Source organism: Bos grunniens, chromosome 29 (genome assembly GCF_055505025.1).
Source record: "Bos grunniens cultivar Pamir isolate PY7600 chromosome 29, Bosgru_T2T1.0, whole genome shotgun sequence".
Lineage (NCBI taxonomy): Eukaryota > Metazoa > Chordata > Mammalia > Artiodactyla > Bovidae > Bos > Bos grunniens.
This window is the reverse complement of record NC_141193.1, coordinates 33,995,788-34,011,438: the sequence shown is the minus strand read 5'-3', so window position 1 is coordinate 34,011,438 and position 15,651 is coordinate 33,995,788. Positions and strand designations below refer to the sequence as shown.

The 15,651-nt window shown below is 41.7% G+C and overlaps 1 protein-coding gene across 2 annotated transcripts in view; it reads left to right on the top strand.

Moving 5' to 3' along the window:
• Positions 1–15,651, top strand: part of GAB2 (GRB2 associated binding protein 2) — a 183,607-nt gene that overhangs the window by 122,279 nt on the left and 45,677 nt on the right. For both annotated transcript variants that reach the window (XM_086385787.1, XM_086385788.1), the window contains one exon: positions 3,289–3,589. In XM_086385787.1, coding sequence (XP_086241913.1) covers positions 3,289–3,589 — 301 coding nt within the window. The remainder of the gene's footprint in view (positions 1–3,288; positions 3,590–15,651) is intronic.

Here is a 15,651-nt window from a genome sequence, read left to right as displayed (position 1 = left end):
GGAACCCTCTTATACTGTTCGTGGGAATGCAAACTAGTACAGCCACTATGGAGAACAGTGTGGAGATTCCTTAAAAAACTGGAAATAGAACTGCCATACAACCCAACAATCCCACTGCTGGGCATACACACCGAGGAAACCAGAATTGAAAGAGAGACGTGTACCCCAATGTTCATTGCAGCACTGTTTATAATAGCCAGGACATGGAAGCAACCTAGATGTCCATCAGCAGATGAATGGATAGGAAAGCTGTGGTACATATACACAATGGAGTATTACTGAGCCATTAAAAAGAATACATTTGAATCAGTTCCAATGAGGTGGATGAAACTGGAGCCTATTATACAGAGTGAAGTAAGCCAGAAAGAAAAACACCAATACAGTATACTAACGCATATGTATGGAATTTAGAAAGATGGTAACCATAACCCTGTATGCGAGACAGCAAAAGAGACACGGATGTATAGAACAGTCTTTTGGACTCTGTGGCGGGGGGGGGGGGGATGATTTGGGAGAATGGCATTGAAACATGTATAATATCATATAAGAAACGAATTGCCAGTCCAGGTTCGATGCAGGATACAGGAGGCTTGGGGCTGCTGCACTGGGATGACCCAGAGGGATGGTACAGGGAGGGAGGTGGGAGGGGGGTTCAGGATTGGGAACACGTGTATACCCGTGGCGGATTCATGTTGCTGTATGGCGAAACCAATACAATATTGTAAAGTAATTAGCCTCTAATTAAAATAAATAAATTTAAATTAAAAAAATAATAAATAAAGATTTGAGATGCCTGTTAGTGAGGAGCAGGTATGAGACTCTAGAGTTCTATAGATGGGTTTGGGCCGGAGCTATAAATTTGCGAATTACAGCAGTTAGATGACTTTTAAAGTTGTGAAATTAAATAGAATAACCTAAGAAGTAGATATAGAAAGAGAAGAGTCTAAGAACTGAGCATGGGGGCATTCCAGCCTTTAGAAGTCAGGGAGACAAGGAGGAACCAGAACTGGAAACTGAAAAAGGGAAGCTGGGAGATAGGAAGATTGAGAGTGAGCACTGAAGCCAAATGAGGAAAATGCTTCAAAGAGAATGGAATAATAAACTGTTCTCAGATGTTGCTGAGAGATCAAGTAAAATCCAAAAGTTGCTTTGAGTGTTGAAGTCTTTAAGACCTCTATTGAAGGAGGTGGGGGTTGGGGGCAGCCTTCTTGTATTGCTTCCAAGAAAAGAATGGGAGGAGAGGAAACAATGATTAACACTGTAGAAATCTCTGAGGTTTTTTTGTAAAGAGGAGTAGAAAACTGAGCCATAGTTGGAAGGGAATGTGAGATCAAGCCAAACTTTTTTTTTTCTGAGATGGGACAAGTTGGTGTCCTGGTGGGAATGATCCTAGGAGGGAAGGAAGATGCAGTGAGTGCCAAGATACAGTGTTGCCCCCTGTAGTGAGCGGGGGTGATGCTCTAGTGGAAGAAAGTGGGCCTTAGACTGGGTGGACCACCCCTGCTGCACAGTAATAAACTGCTTTGCTCTAATGCAGGCAGACTGGTAAATACGGTAATGGAACATGTGTAGATTCTCTTCTGCTTGCTTGTATATTCTCATACCAAAGAGTGGAGGTGCTACAGGTTTAAAGAGGGCAAGGTTCAGAAGATTGCCAAAGAGCAACGGAAAATCATGGACCAGATCAATGTAGTCAGACTGTCGCAGCGTGAGGGCTCACTTGAGCTTAAAGTGAGAGCAGCCAATGTGGTTGTGTGATTTTCTCCAGCTCCACTGAGTGGGAACAGGCAGAGTAGGTTAAGCATTAGACTTAGTCAAGGGTTATGGTTTCCCAGATAAAGAGAGGAAGAGAAGCAAGAGAATGATTATAATGATGGATCACAGGAACAAGGCAGGTAGAAGGAAGTGAGGATGGAGATAGAAGGTGAGAGTGCAAGGTGCCAGGATTAATGGAGTGAAGTCCCAGTGAGGTCTAAAGAACCGTGATGGCAGTCAGATCCTTGGCATTGGTGGTGCTTCAGGGTTGCATCACAGTGCTTTGTGTGCAGTATAAACCCTATATGGTAGGTAGGACAGTTGGTGGTGATCTTCTATTCTATAGATAAAGTGGTGGTTCTCATTCTATAGATAAAGCAAGCTCCAAAGAGATAAATAACTTTATGTGAAAATCGCACAGCTAGTCCGTGATGAAGCATAGACTCCACCCGAGGCTCTGTTTTATTTGTGATATCTTTTTACCACTTCGTGTGATGTCTGCTCACAGATTACTCAGTCTCACTGAAGACGTGGAATGTAGACAACCACATAAGGAAGTGTGCAACTGAGTTAAATTCTATAATATGGCATGACATAAGGAGTTTATTCATTCAGTAATATATATTGAATGCTTATTAGGTACAGGGCTGTATTATAAATACTAGGGACATAGTATTATCCACTGTATATAGTGAATGACATGGGGGAAATTCTGAAGTTATGTGCTTCAGGGAAGTTTTAGAAGGGTTTCTGTGTGATTCTTCCAAGGCATCGTGATTGGGTAAAAAGCACCAGGTGCTGAAAGCTTGGAAGCTTTTTTCTCCGCTACCTGCTGTTTGTGACATTGTTGCTTCAGCTCACTCTGTCTTAGTGGGGGGCCCCATCCATAAACTGAGATGTTACAGCTTTGCAAGTTCCACCCTGACTAAAAGTCCTGTGAGTTTGAGGCTGTATTCTAGCTTGATGGAATAATTGTGTAAAGTCTTTTAGCCCTCATCTGACTTCTTGAAATGACATATCTCATTTCATAGTGATAAGACCCTGTTTCAGTAGTGAAATGCTGCAGTAACGTGTGTACTAAAGTCATCTGCTGTGTCTTAAACTCTGCTGCTGCTGCTAAGTCGCTTCAGTCATATCCAACTCTGTGCGACCCCATAGACGGCAGCCCACCAGGCTCCCCATCCCTGGGATTCTCCAGGCAAGAACACCAGAGTGGGTTGCCATTTCCTTCTCCAGTGCATGAAAGTGAAAAGTGAAAGTGAAGTGGCTCAGTCATGTCCGACTCCTAGCGACACCATGGACTGCAGCCTACCAGGCCCCTCCATCTATGGGATTTTCCAGGCAAGAGTACTGGAGTGGGTTGCCATTGCCTTCTCCGTCTTAAACTCTGGGGAAACACAAAAAGGAGATAGAGGCCACGCTCGGCCGGCAGGTGCAACAGTCCCCAGCCTTAGCCTGGTGATATCTGAGGACCTGTGAAAAGCTTTGAAGTAACTCATGACTTTCCCCCTCCTCTCACTCCTTCCTGTTCAGGCCTGGAAGAAGCGCTGGTTTATCCTGCGGAGCGGCCGGATGAGCGGTGACCCCGACGTCCTGGAATACTACAAGAACGATCACTCCAAGAAGCCCCTGCGCATCATCAACCTGAACTTCTGCGAGCAGGTGGATGCAGGCCTGACCTTCAACAAGAAGGAGCTGCAGGACAGCTTCGTGTTCGACATCAAGACCAGCGAGCGCACCTTCTACCTGGTGGCCGAGACGGAGGAGGACATGAATAAGTGGGTCCAGAGCATCTGCCAGATCTGCGGCTTCAACCAGGCAGAAGAGAGCACAGGTACGAGACGCTTCTCAGTAGGGACCAGGCAGGCGCCTCCTGGCAGTGGCTGGGCCCCTGGGGCCCAGGGGACGGCCTTCAGACTTCTTGAACAGCAGAGTGGGCTTTAGCTAAAGGCTGTCCTCTGAGGCGGGGGGGAAGTAGGCAGAGGATAAGAGTGTGAAGGGCTTGGCCACAGTAGAGGGCCTCCTAGCCCTGAGTCTGCTCACGTGGAAAGCAGGCATGCTGGGGTTATGATGAAGCTCGAGGTACTTGATGGCATTTCTTCAGGTACCTCCGTGCTACCCCGTTTCTCAGGTCTGCCCTTCCCCCCCTCAGCTCTCTAGCTGTCTGCGCCTGGTTAACCTGTCACCCACACATGGGCAGCTTGCACCTTGCTCTCTTCTTTGATGCATCCTCTGTCCACTCCTGTCCTTTGTTTCAGAACAACCTGCATGGTTATACTTGCCACTTTTCTGGCAAGGGGAGGTGTGGGATTCTTTGTGAGTACTGTTGATGTACAATCCACTGTTCTTTATGTTTCCCTGGGAATGGACACACGAGAAGGGGGAGATTCTGACTTGTGTTCAGATTTTGTTAGCCCTCACAGAAAGAGTAGCTCAACATTTTTAAGTGAGGCTTCAGTTGCAGAAATGCTCTTTGACATTTGTTTGGGCTTATCCCCAACTCTAGGATGATTGAGGAGTAGGGTTCTTTTTGTGTGTGTGGCTGATGGAAAGCCTAAGTTAGTAGTTTCCTAAACCTGGTTACATATCAGAATTAAAGAGGAACATTTTTTAAATGTTGATGCTAAAGATACATATCAAATCAGTTAGCTAAGAATGTCAGGGGTGGGACCTAGGCATCCGTCTTTTAAAGGCTTCACACCGAGTGGCAAGGGTCTGGGGCTCAGCATCCATTTTTTGTAAATAATTGAAGGCTGCATACAATCTCTGATTCCTATACCTGCTTTCTAAACTTTTTAGAACCCTTTAAAAACATAAAAACTGTTTCTAGCACATCAACAACATCAGCCTCATCTGGGAACCTATTAGAAATGAAGATTCTTAAGCCCCACCCCAGACTCAGTGAATCAGAAAACTCTGGAGGTGTTTTAACCAGCCTGCCAGGTGATCTGATGCATGGTTAAGTTTGAGAACCACCGATTTAGACTGTTACTATCAGAGTGGGGTTTATGGATGAGCAGCATCAACCTCTCCTGGGAACTTGTTAGGAAGACAGAAGACTTCTGCTCAGACTTACAGGATCAGAATCTGCATATTTTTTAAAGTTTCTTATTCTGAAATAATGTTAAACTTACAGAAGAGGTGCAGAAATTGTACAGCGAGTTCCCATGTATCTTTCATCCAGCTTTCCCTAATGTTAACATCTTTCTTAACCAGAGTATAGTTGTCAAAATGTTGATTGGTACAATACAGTTAGTTGCAGTGTATTGGGATTTCACTTGTTTTTCACCAACGTCTTTATTCTGTTCAGGATTCGGTCCAGGATAGCATATTAGATTTGGTGGTTCTGCCTCTAGGGCCTCCAATCTGGGATGCCAGTTTCTCAGCCTCTCTTGTTTTTCTTTGACCTTGACACTTATAAGGCATACTGGCTAGATATTTTGTAGAATCTCCCTCAGTTTGAATTTGTATGATGTTTTTTCATGATTAGATTGAGGTCTGGGGGAGACTACCACAGAGGTAATGTGCCTTTCTCTGCACATTGTATCAGGAGACACGTGGTATCAATATGCCTTATTACTGGTCATGTTACCTCATCGCTTGGTTAAGATGGTATCTGACACATTCTTCTGCTATAAAGCTGCTATCTGTGCTTTCATAATTAATAAATATTTTGCAGGAAGTACTTTAATGATGTGCAAATACCCCATTTCTGCTTAAACTTTTGCCCACTAATTTTAGCATTCATCAGCTGATCATGTTTGCAACCGTTATTACCATGGTATCCTAAGGAAGTTTTGTATCTCCCTCTGAATTGTATTAAGATACCTAGGTGATTTGTAGGCACAGTAAAATTTGAGAAGCTCTGGTCTGGATTATTTGTTCACAAACCTGGTGGGTCATCAGAATCACCCTAAAAACTTTCCTCTTTTAATTTATGGGTACTGATTCAGTAGATCTGACTTAGGGCTGCAAAACAGTTTTGAGATACTCCTCCTACAGAATGGGAGGAATTATTTCCAAATCATATCTGATAAGGGTCTAGTATCTAGAATATAAAAAGAACTATTACATCTCAGTAACAACAACAACAAAATAACCTCATTTAAAAATAGGTAAAGGATCTGAATAGACATTATTCCAGGGAAGATATACAAATAACCAGTAAGCCCATGAGAAGATGCAAAAATGTTGGACATCCTTACTCATTAGGGAGATGTGAAACAAAGCCACAATGAGATAATACTTCACACCCACTAGGATGACTGTAATCAAAATATGGACAGTGACCAGTGTTGGCCAGGATGTGAAGAAACATACTTTGCTCATGCATCCTACCTCATATGTTGCTGGTAGGAATGTAAAATGGTACAAATGAAACTGTTTACAAAACGGAAATTGATTCACAGATACAGAAAACAAGCATATGGTTGCCATGGAGGAAAGGAGGATGATAAATTTGGAGACTGAGATTGACACGTACCCACTATTGTATATAAAAGATAATAAGAACCTACGGTATAGTGCAGGGAACTCTGTTCAGGACTCTGCAGTGACCTATATGGGTTTGGAGTCTAGAAGAGAGTAGATTTGTGTATTATGGATAGTTGATTCACTGTACAGCAGAAAGTAACACAACATTATAAATATACACCAGTTTAAAAAATTGTGTGTGTGTGTGTGTGTATAATTTGATACATATATACACACATATATGGTCACATTTTCATTATCCCTTCATTCCTCAGTGGACCTTTGGTTGTTTTCATGTCACTCCTACTGTAAATGATGCTGAAATGAACGTGAGGGGGCAGATAACTCTTCCAGACAGTAATTTCAGTTCCTTCAGTGATATATCCAGAACCGGAACTATTGGGTTTTATGGTTATACTTTTAATTTTTTGAGGAGAGCCTCCATACTGTTTTGCATAGTGGCTGTACCAATTTATATTCCCACCTCTAGTCCACAAGAGTTCCGTTTTCCCCATATCTCTGGTCACACTTACCGCAATCTTTTTGATACTAGCCATTTAACAGGTGTGAGATGGTATCTCGTGGTTTTGACTTTATTTGCATTTCTGTACCTGTTGACTATTCAGATATCTTCTTTGGAAAAAGGTCTATTCAGGTTTGCTGTCAAATGATATGAGTTCCTTGTGTATTTTGGGTATTAACACCTTATCAGATACGAGGTTTGCAAGTATTTCTCTCCCATTCCTGAGGCTGCTTTTTCATTTTATTGATTGTTTCTTTCACTGTGCAGAGCGTTGTAGTTTAATGTAGTCCCTCTTGTTTATTTTTGCCTTTTCTACTTGTGCTTTTGGTGTCACATCAAAAAAAAAAAAAAAAATCATTGCCAAGACCAATGTCAAAGAACTTTTCCTCTGTGTTTTCTATTAGGATGTTTATAGTTTCAGGTCTTACATTTAAGTCTAATGCATTTCAAGTTAATTTTTGTGCATAATGTGAGATTGGGTTTTAATTTAATTTTTTTTTGCATGTAAATATCTGGTTTTCCCAATACCATTTACTGAAGACTTTTCTCCTTTGAGTATTCTTGGTTCCTTTATGAAGTATTGACCATATACTGGGGCTTTTTATTCTGTTCCACTTGTCTGTGTGTGTTTTTTTATTAATATGCCAGTACCATGCTGTTTTGATTACTGTAGCTTTATAATATACTTTGACATCCGGAAGTGTGACCCCTCCAATTTTGTTCTTTCTCCACATTGCTTTGGCTATCTGGGGTGATTTGTGGTTCCATATGAATTTTAGGATTGTTTTTTCTATTTTTGTAAAAAAAAATGTCATTGGAATCTTGATGAGGATTGCACTGAATCTGTAAATGGTTTTGGGTGGTATAGACATTTTAACAATGCAGATTCTTAAAATCCATGAGCACAAGTTATCTTTACATTTATTTGTTTTGAAGTCCTTAATTTTTGAGCAAAGGGCTTTTGCCACCTGGCACTGGGCTCTGCAAATTATGTAGCTGATTGTGCCTGGACTAGATGTCCTTCCCTAGGAATTCTGTGATCTTCTTTGAGGAAGGATTATGAAGCCCCATTTTACTCTTAAATTCTTTGGTATAATTTTTGCTTTCTGGGTGGAATTTTTGGTTCCATCTGACCAAATCTTTGTTATTATAACTTTTATGGATTTTGTTTTACATTTTATTTTTGATGGAGGAATAAAATGCTTATGCAAAAAAAAAAAAAAAAAAAAGAGGAAGAAAATAAGGAAGAGGTTTTTAAAAAGCACGAGAAAAAATCCAGAGACCCTCTAGTCTCAAAGCTTTCGTAAATGTGAGAAGTAAGTCCAAGGAATACATAAGATTTTAGGAAATATGTATAATGGGGTTGGGGAGGAACCAGAAAGAAAGTTACTTTGAACTATTCTCTTGTGGGATTAGAGGTGTCCCTACAAAAAAAATTTATCCTTAAAATGTAGCAAAATTTATTCTTGGTGCAAATATCTTGTTTTTAAATCATGTATTTTAAAAACAGTTACTGTCTGAATCCCTACTTTTACTATATAGAATTTAAATATGATTCAAATTCAAATATGTAGAACTGCATCATCTGGGCTTACTTTCTTTTGGTAGGAATATTCATTTGTTCATTCATACAATGTTCATTCACTCAGCAGATCTTTATGGAAGACTTATTCTGTGACAGTCCCTGTCATAACCACTGAGGCTACAGACTATAAAGATGAACAGTAGAGTTCCAGCACTCGGACCTCATAGTCTAGTGGAGGGAACAGACATAACCAGACAGTCCCAAGGAAGTTCTATAACAGAAGCATCACCAGGGATGGAGGCACCAGCCCACACACCACCAGCTCAGTGAAGGAAGGAAGAGGGAGAATGTTAAGGAGGCAACAAGTAAGCAAGTCAGTATTTTTCAACAGCTTTGTCTGTTAGACAATATATTCCCTTTAACTTTTAACTTCTTTTATAAGGGATTATTTAATAGATATCTAGTGCGTTAATTGTCAGAGCAAGAATATTAGTTGTCTGTGATAGAGGTTTAGGATTCTTTGTGAGATCTTTCTGATGAAACCAAATGGGCTTTTCTTCCTCTGGTAGAATCTGGTATGTAACAAGATTCAGCCACATAATAGGTTTTGTTTTAACTTAGAAGCTTTTCCTAAAAGTGTGTCTTATCTATGAAACCCTCAGGTAAGGAGAGGAAGATTAATCATCTAAGTCAGTGTTTCTTTTAGAATCAGGATATGAGGAAAAGCAGGAAGGAAGTCAACATTTGACTACCTACTTTTGCTAAAGTGCTTTATTTCATTTAATCAACTGTGTTTCCATTTCTTTCAAAAAAAAAAAAAACAACTGAGTGCTATTTTTTTTCCCATGCCTAACACTCTAGGACTAAAGCTCTTGTCTATCATACCCATGCATTGGCTGGGTTCAGACAGACTCTGCAGCCCTCATCTGCCTAAGTGAAAGTGAAAGTGAAGTCGCTCAGTCGTGTCCCACTCTTTGTGACCCCATGGACTGTAGCCTACCAGGCTCCTCTGTCCATGGGATTCTCCAGGCAAGAATACTGGAGTGGGTTGCCATTTCCTTCTCCAGGGGATCTTCCCAACCCAGGGATCGAACCCAGGTCTCCTACATTGCAGGCAGACGCTTTAACCTCTGAGCCACCAGGGAAGCCAAGCTTCCTCCTAAATACAGTGCCACTCTCCTGTTGCTGGGGCTTGCTCACCTGCCTCGTGTGGGATGCATCCTGTACTCATAGGTAACCCTCAGTGACCACAAAAGGACATAATAGGAGCTGTGTATTGAGCATCTACCCTTTGTAAAATAGGGTGTGTAAAATACATTCTTACTCGAAATGCACAGTAATCCTTTGAGGTAGCAATGATCTTGACTCACGGTCACAGCTAAAAAATGATGGAGCCGGGATTCTAGTCTAACCCGAGTCTGACTCTGCATTCTCACACGCCATCTCTTTGCCCCAGCCCTCCTGGAACGTGAACATCAGCCAGAACCAAGCCCTGTTGTTTTCGCCCCTGTGGATGCCACATATTAGGTTGAAAGCACTCCTTGACCCCTTCCGCCGGGGTCCTGCAGCTGGCTCAGGTTTCCCTCCTTACCGGTCCATATTGCTGAAATCCTCGGGCTGGACTATTCCAAGAATTTAGTAACTTGTAGAGCTTTAATCCAGCCATCAGTCTCTGTTGGTGAGTCTGTGGTGGGTGGGTGATCGGTGTGCCTGAGCTCACATCCCAACTCTGGGATGATGTGAAGAAGTCACTTGATTGAGGTCTTAGTTTCCTTTCTTCAAACAGAGAAAATCTTTTCATCTACCAGTTCTGTTTCTCTATGAGCTTATCAGCACAGACCTTAGACCACTGGCAGCCCCTCAAGTTTCATATTTCCCAATGCAGGATTCACATTGGTTTCTATGCAGAGGTGTCCCCAAGACCTGTGTGGTCCATACCCTCACTTGCTGTTGGTCCTGTAGAAATTCCTTCTCATACAGAGCCTCCTCCAAGTACATATTCCTTGTTTCTTTTTTTTTTTTTTTTAAGAGTTGTGAAGGGACCTGTCATTTAAAAAAAAAAAAAAAAACTTGTGTTTTTCACTTTCAGCTGGAAGGAGTTCTGTGGCAGATGGAGTCTTTTTTTAATCCTTCTTGCCACCCCCAGCTTCTTCTTTCTGCTACGACTCTCCAATTCCTCACATATTTCAGCCAAAAATGCTTAGGATAAAACCTGCCTAGTATCAAGACCAAACCAAAAGTGACACAGAGTCTGAATATCGACCCAAGGGTGGGGAAAACAGCCTCCTGACAGGAAGCCAAGAACGACGCTCGGGAAGGAAAAACAGTTCCAAGAATGAATATCAGGATTTCAGGTCATATACGTGGAGTTGGCTTTTTGTTTGTTTGGGGGGGTGGGTGTGTGTGTGCGTGTGTGTGTACACGCATGCACAAGCAACAGTAAGAACCCTGCCTTCTCTGGGAATCAAAACAGCCTTCAGTCCCCCGAGCAGGGAGCAGAAAGCTGCTCTGAGCTGTGTTTACGAGCAGGCAGAGCCGAGACCTCACGTTTGTGGCTCCGTCATGGGCAGCTGTCCCTGACCAGATGTACCACACACAAAAAGAACCAGCTCCCAGTGCGGAGCTTGGATGAATTATTCATGGGCTCAGGAGCCACCGACTGCTTGGAAGGCCCCCAGCCCTTTGAATCCTCTAAGCCAAGAGCTTCTCGTCCCCGGTGGCCCCCGTCTTCCTCTAATCCCATGGCCAGTGCAGGGCCTGCACAGCCCCTCACTCTCACATGTGCTCTGAAAGGCACACTGGCTGCTGCTACTTATGTGCTCTAGACGTTGAATAAGTGTCTCTCGGAGGTGTTACCATCTGTAATGTGGAGATGACGCTCCCTCACCAAGGGGTTGGGGGGAAGCTGGGGAAGTGCATAGGTGTGCAGTGTGAATGGCAGCGGCTTGTTTCTCTGCTTTCCATGTAGTGCTTTCGGTGAATGTGATGATGTTTATATCTGAAGGTCAAGATGAACAGGATATGATTTAAGTCCCTGTTGTTTTTAGAGAACTGTACAGTCTATAGAAACACTTATACACAGTCTCCTTTGAGCATAAAGATACAAGAGAGGCAGGGCCGCTAGCGTGATCCCTGTTGCACAAGTAAGGAAGCTGAGGTTTAAAGGCACTGACGCTCCCAAAGAAGCAGTGTCGCCAGGTCCAGACTCTTAAGAGCTTTAACTCCATCCTAGGACTGTGTGCTCTGATTCCTTTTCATTGGTCCCAATCCCTTTTCACAGACCTGTTTTTTTTAATCAAACTTTAAACTTTTTGTTTTGTATTGAGGTATGGCCAATTAACAATGTTGTCATAGTTTCAAGTGAACACAAAGGGTCTCAGCCTTATAGATACATGTATCCATTCTCCTCCAAACCCCCTCCCATCCAGACTGGTACATAACATTAAGTGGCGTTCCATGCGCTATACAGTAGGTCCCCAGTGGGTATCCATTTTAAATATAGCAGTCTGTACATGATCTTTCCACAGTCCCTAACTATCCCTTCTCCTCCCCATCAACCATAAGTTGGTTTTCTGAGTCTCTTTCTGTTTTGTAAGTTATTTTGTATCATTTGTTTTTAGACTCCACAGTAAGGAATATATGGTATTTTTCCTTTTCTGTCTGACTGACTTCACTCAGTATGACAATCTCTAGGTCCATCCATGTTTCAGCAAATAGCGTTATTTCATTCTTTGTAATGGCTGAGTATAGATGCATTGTATAGATGTGCCACAGCTTCTTTGTCCATTCCTCTGTTGATAGACGTGTGGGTTGCTCCCACGTCTTGGCTGCTGTAAACAGTGAGGCAGTGAACACTGGGGTGCGTGTAATCTTTCAGATCATGGTTTTCTCCAGATATATGCTCAGGAGTGAGATAGCAGGGTCCTACAGTAGCTCGATTTTTAGTTCTTTAAAGAACATCTATACTGTTCTCTATAGTGGCTATTCCAGTTTGCATTCCCATCAACAGTGTAAGAGGATTCCCTACTCTCCACGCCCTCTCCGGCATTTGTTGTTTGTGGAGTTTTTTGAGGATAGCCATTCTGACAGGTATGAGGTGGCATTTCATTGTAGTTTTAATTTACATTTCTCAAATTATTAGCAAACTTTAACATCTTTTTCTTCTGCCCATTGACCATTAGTATGTCCTCTTTGCAGAAATGTCTATTCACATCTTCTGCCCAGTTTTTGGAGTGGGTTGTTTGTTTTGATACTGTTAAGGGTCATAACCTGTTTGTAAATTTTGGAGACCAATCCCTTATCAGTCACATCATTTGCAAATATTTTCTCCCAATCTTTGGATTGTCGGTTCATTTTGTTTATTGTTTTCTTTGCTGTGCAGAAGCTTTTGAGCTTAAGTAGGTCCCATTTGTTTAGTTTTGTTTATTTCCATTTTTCTGGGAGATGGATTGACAAAGATGTTATTGTGATTTATGTCAGAGAATGTTCTGCCTATGTTTTCCTCTAGGTATTTTATAGTGTTGGGTTTCACATTTAGGTCTTTAATCCATTTTGAGCTTTTTTTTGTGTATGGAGTTAAAGAATGATCTAATTTCATTTTTTTACATGTGGCTATCCAGTTTTCCCAGCACCAAATGTTGAAGAGACTGTCTTTCCAGCATTGAGTAGTCTTACATCCTTTGTCATAAATTACTGTACCATAGGTGCATGAGCTTATTTCTAGGTTTTCTGTCCCATTCCATTGATTTATATTTTTTGCTGGTACCGTACTGTTTTGATGACTGTGGCTTTCTAGTATTGTCTGAAGTCAGGGAGCCTGATTTGTCCAGCTCAGTTTTTCTTTTTTGAGAATGCTTTGGCTATTCGAGTTCCTTGGTGTCCCCGTACAGATTTTGAGATTTTTTTGTTCTAGTTCTGTGAAAAATGCCATTAGTAATTTGATAGGGATTCCATTGAATCTATTCATTGCCTTGGGTAGTATTGTCATTTTGGCAATAGTGATTCTTCTAATCCGTGAACATGGTATATCTTTCCATCTGTTTATGTCTTCTTCAATTTCTTTCATTAGCATCTTATAGTTTTTGGAGTACAGGTCTTTTGCCTCCTTAAGTAGGTTTATTCCTAGTTTTTTTTTTTTTTATGTGATCGTAAATGGATTTATTTCTTGAATTTCTCTTTCATATTTTTTGTTGTTAGTGTATAGAAATGCAATAGATTTCTGTATATTAATTTTGTAACCTGCAACTTCACCAAGTTCATTGATGGGTTCTAGTAGCTTTATAGTACATCTTTAGGATCCTCTATGTATAATACTATGTCATCTGCAAACAGTGGCAGTTTAACTTTTTATCCAATTTGGATTCCCTTTACTTCTTTTTCTTTTCTGATTGCTATATCTAGGTCTTCCAAAACTATGCTGAATAGAAGTGGTAAAAGTGGACATCCTTGTCTTGTTCGTGATCTTAGAGGGAAAACTTTAAGCTTTTCACCATTGAGTATTATGTTAGCTATAGGTTTGTCATCAGTTCAGTTCAGTTCAGTCGCTCAGTCGTGTCCGACTCTTTGCAGCCCCATGAATTGCAGCACACCATGCCTCCCTGTCCATCACCATCTCCCGGAGTTCACTCAAACTCATGTCCATCGAGTCAGTGATGCCATCCAGCCATCTCATCCTCTGTCGTCCCCTTCTCCTCCTGCCCCTCAATCCCTCCCAGCATCAGAGTCTTTTCCAATGAGTCCACTCTTCGCATGAGGTGGCCAAAGTACTGGAGTTTCAGCTTTACCATCATTCCTTCCAAAGAACACCCAGGGCTGATCTCCTTCACAATGGACTGGTTGGATCTCCTTGCAGTCCAAGGGACTCTCAAGAGTCTTCTCCAACACCACAGTTCAAAAGCATCAATTCTTCGGCACTCAGCTTTCTTCACAGTCCAACTCTCACACCCATACATGACCACTGGAAAAACCATAGCCTTGACTAGACGGACCTTTGTAGGCAATGTAATGTCTCTGCTTTTGAATATGCTATCTAGGTTGGTCATAACTTTTCTTCTAAGGAGTAAACGTCTTTTAATTTCATGGCTGCAGTCACCATCTGCAGTGATTTTGGAGCCCCAAAAAATAAAGTCTGACACTGTTTCCACTGTTTCCCCATCTATTTCCCATGAAGTGATGGGACCAGATTCCATGATCTTCATTTTCTGAATGTTGAGCTTTAAGCCAACTTTTTCACTCTCCTCTTTCACTTTCATCAAGAGGCTTTTTAGTTCCCCTTCACTTTCTGCCATAAGGGTGATGTTATCTGCATATCTGAGGTTATTGATGTTTCTCATATATGGCCTTTATTATGTTGAGTTATGTACACTTTATGTCCACTTTCTGGAGAGTTTATATCATAAATGGGTGCTGAATTTTGTCAGAAGCTTTTTCTGCGTCTGTTGAGATGATCATATGATTTTTATTCTTGAATTTGTTAATGTGGTATATCACAATGATTGATTTACATATGTTGAAAAATCCTTGCATACCTGGGATGAATCCCAGTTGATCATGGTTTATGATCTTTGTGATGTATTGATGGATACAGATGGCTAGTATTTTGTTGAGGATTTTTGCATCTATGTTCATCAGTGATATTGGCCTCGTAGACCTGTTTATTGTGGCTGTTTGTAAATCACAAAATAGCCAGCAAGGAAGAGAAGCAAGAAGTTGATATATCACTGAGAGCTTTACATATACAAAGTGCTATCTGTGCACTAATATTAATCTCAAAGGGCTAAATTAGCAAGACAACATGATCCATCTCAAAGTAGCCAACAAACTACTGTGAACTAAAAGCTCAGGGAGGTTAGATCACCAGACCCCCATTTGCAACTCTTGAAGATTTTGAAATAAGGCCAGAGCCTCCTCCATATCCTGTCTCTTATTGTAGCTTTTTCTCTTCTTAAACTCCCTAGCAGGAATTTCACGACAGTTGCATGACTAACTCTATGGAAAGATGACCTTCCAGCCAACTGTTCTTTATCTGTCCCTACTAAAATTTTGGGTGAGACTGCCCCCCTTTAAGCATTTTGTAAATATTTGAAAAGTGAAAGTGTTAATCACTCAGTTGTATCCAACTCTTTGTGACCCCACGGACTGTAGCCTGCCAGTCTCCTCTGTCCATGGAATTCTCCAGGCAAGAATACTGGAGTGGGTTGCCATTTCCTTCTCCAGGGGATCTTCCCAACCCAGGGATCGAACCCAGGTCTCCTGCATTGCAGGCAGTTCCTTTACTGTGTGAGCCACTAGGGAAGCCCCATAAAATATGGAAATGCTTCACGAATTTGCATGTTATCCTTGGGCAGGGGCCATAAACTTCTAGTAATCCATGAGT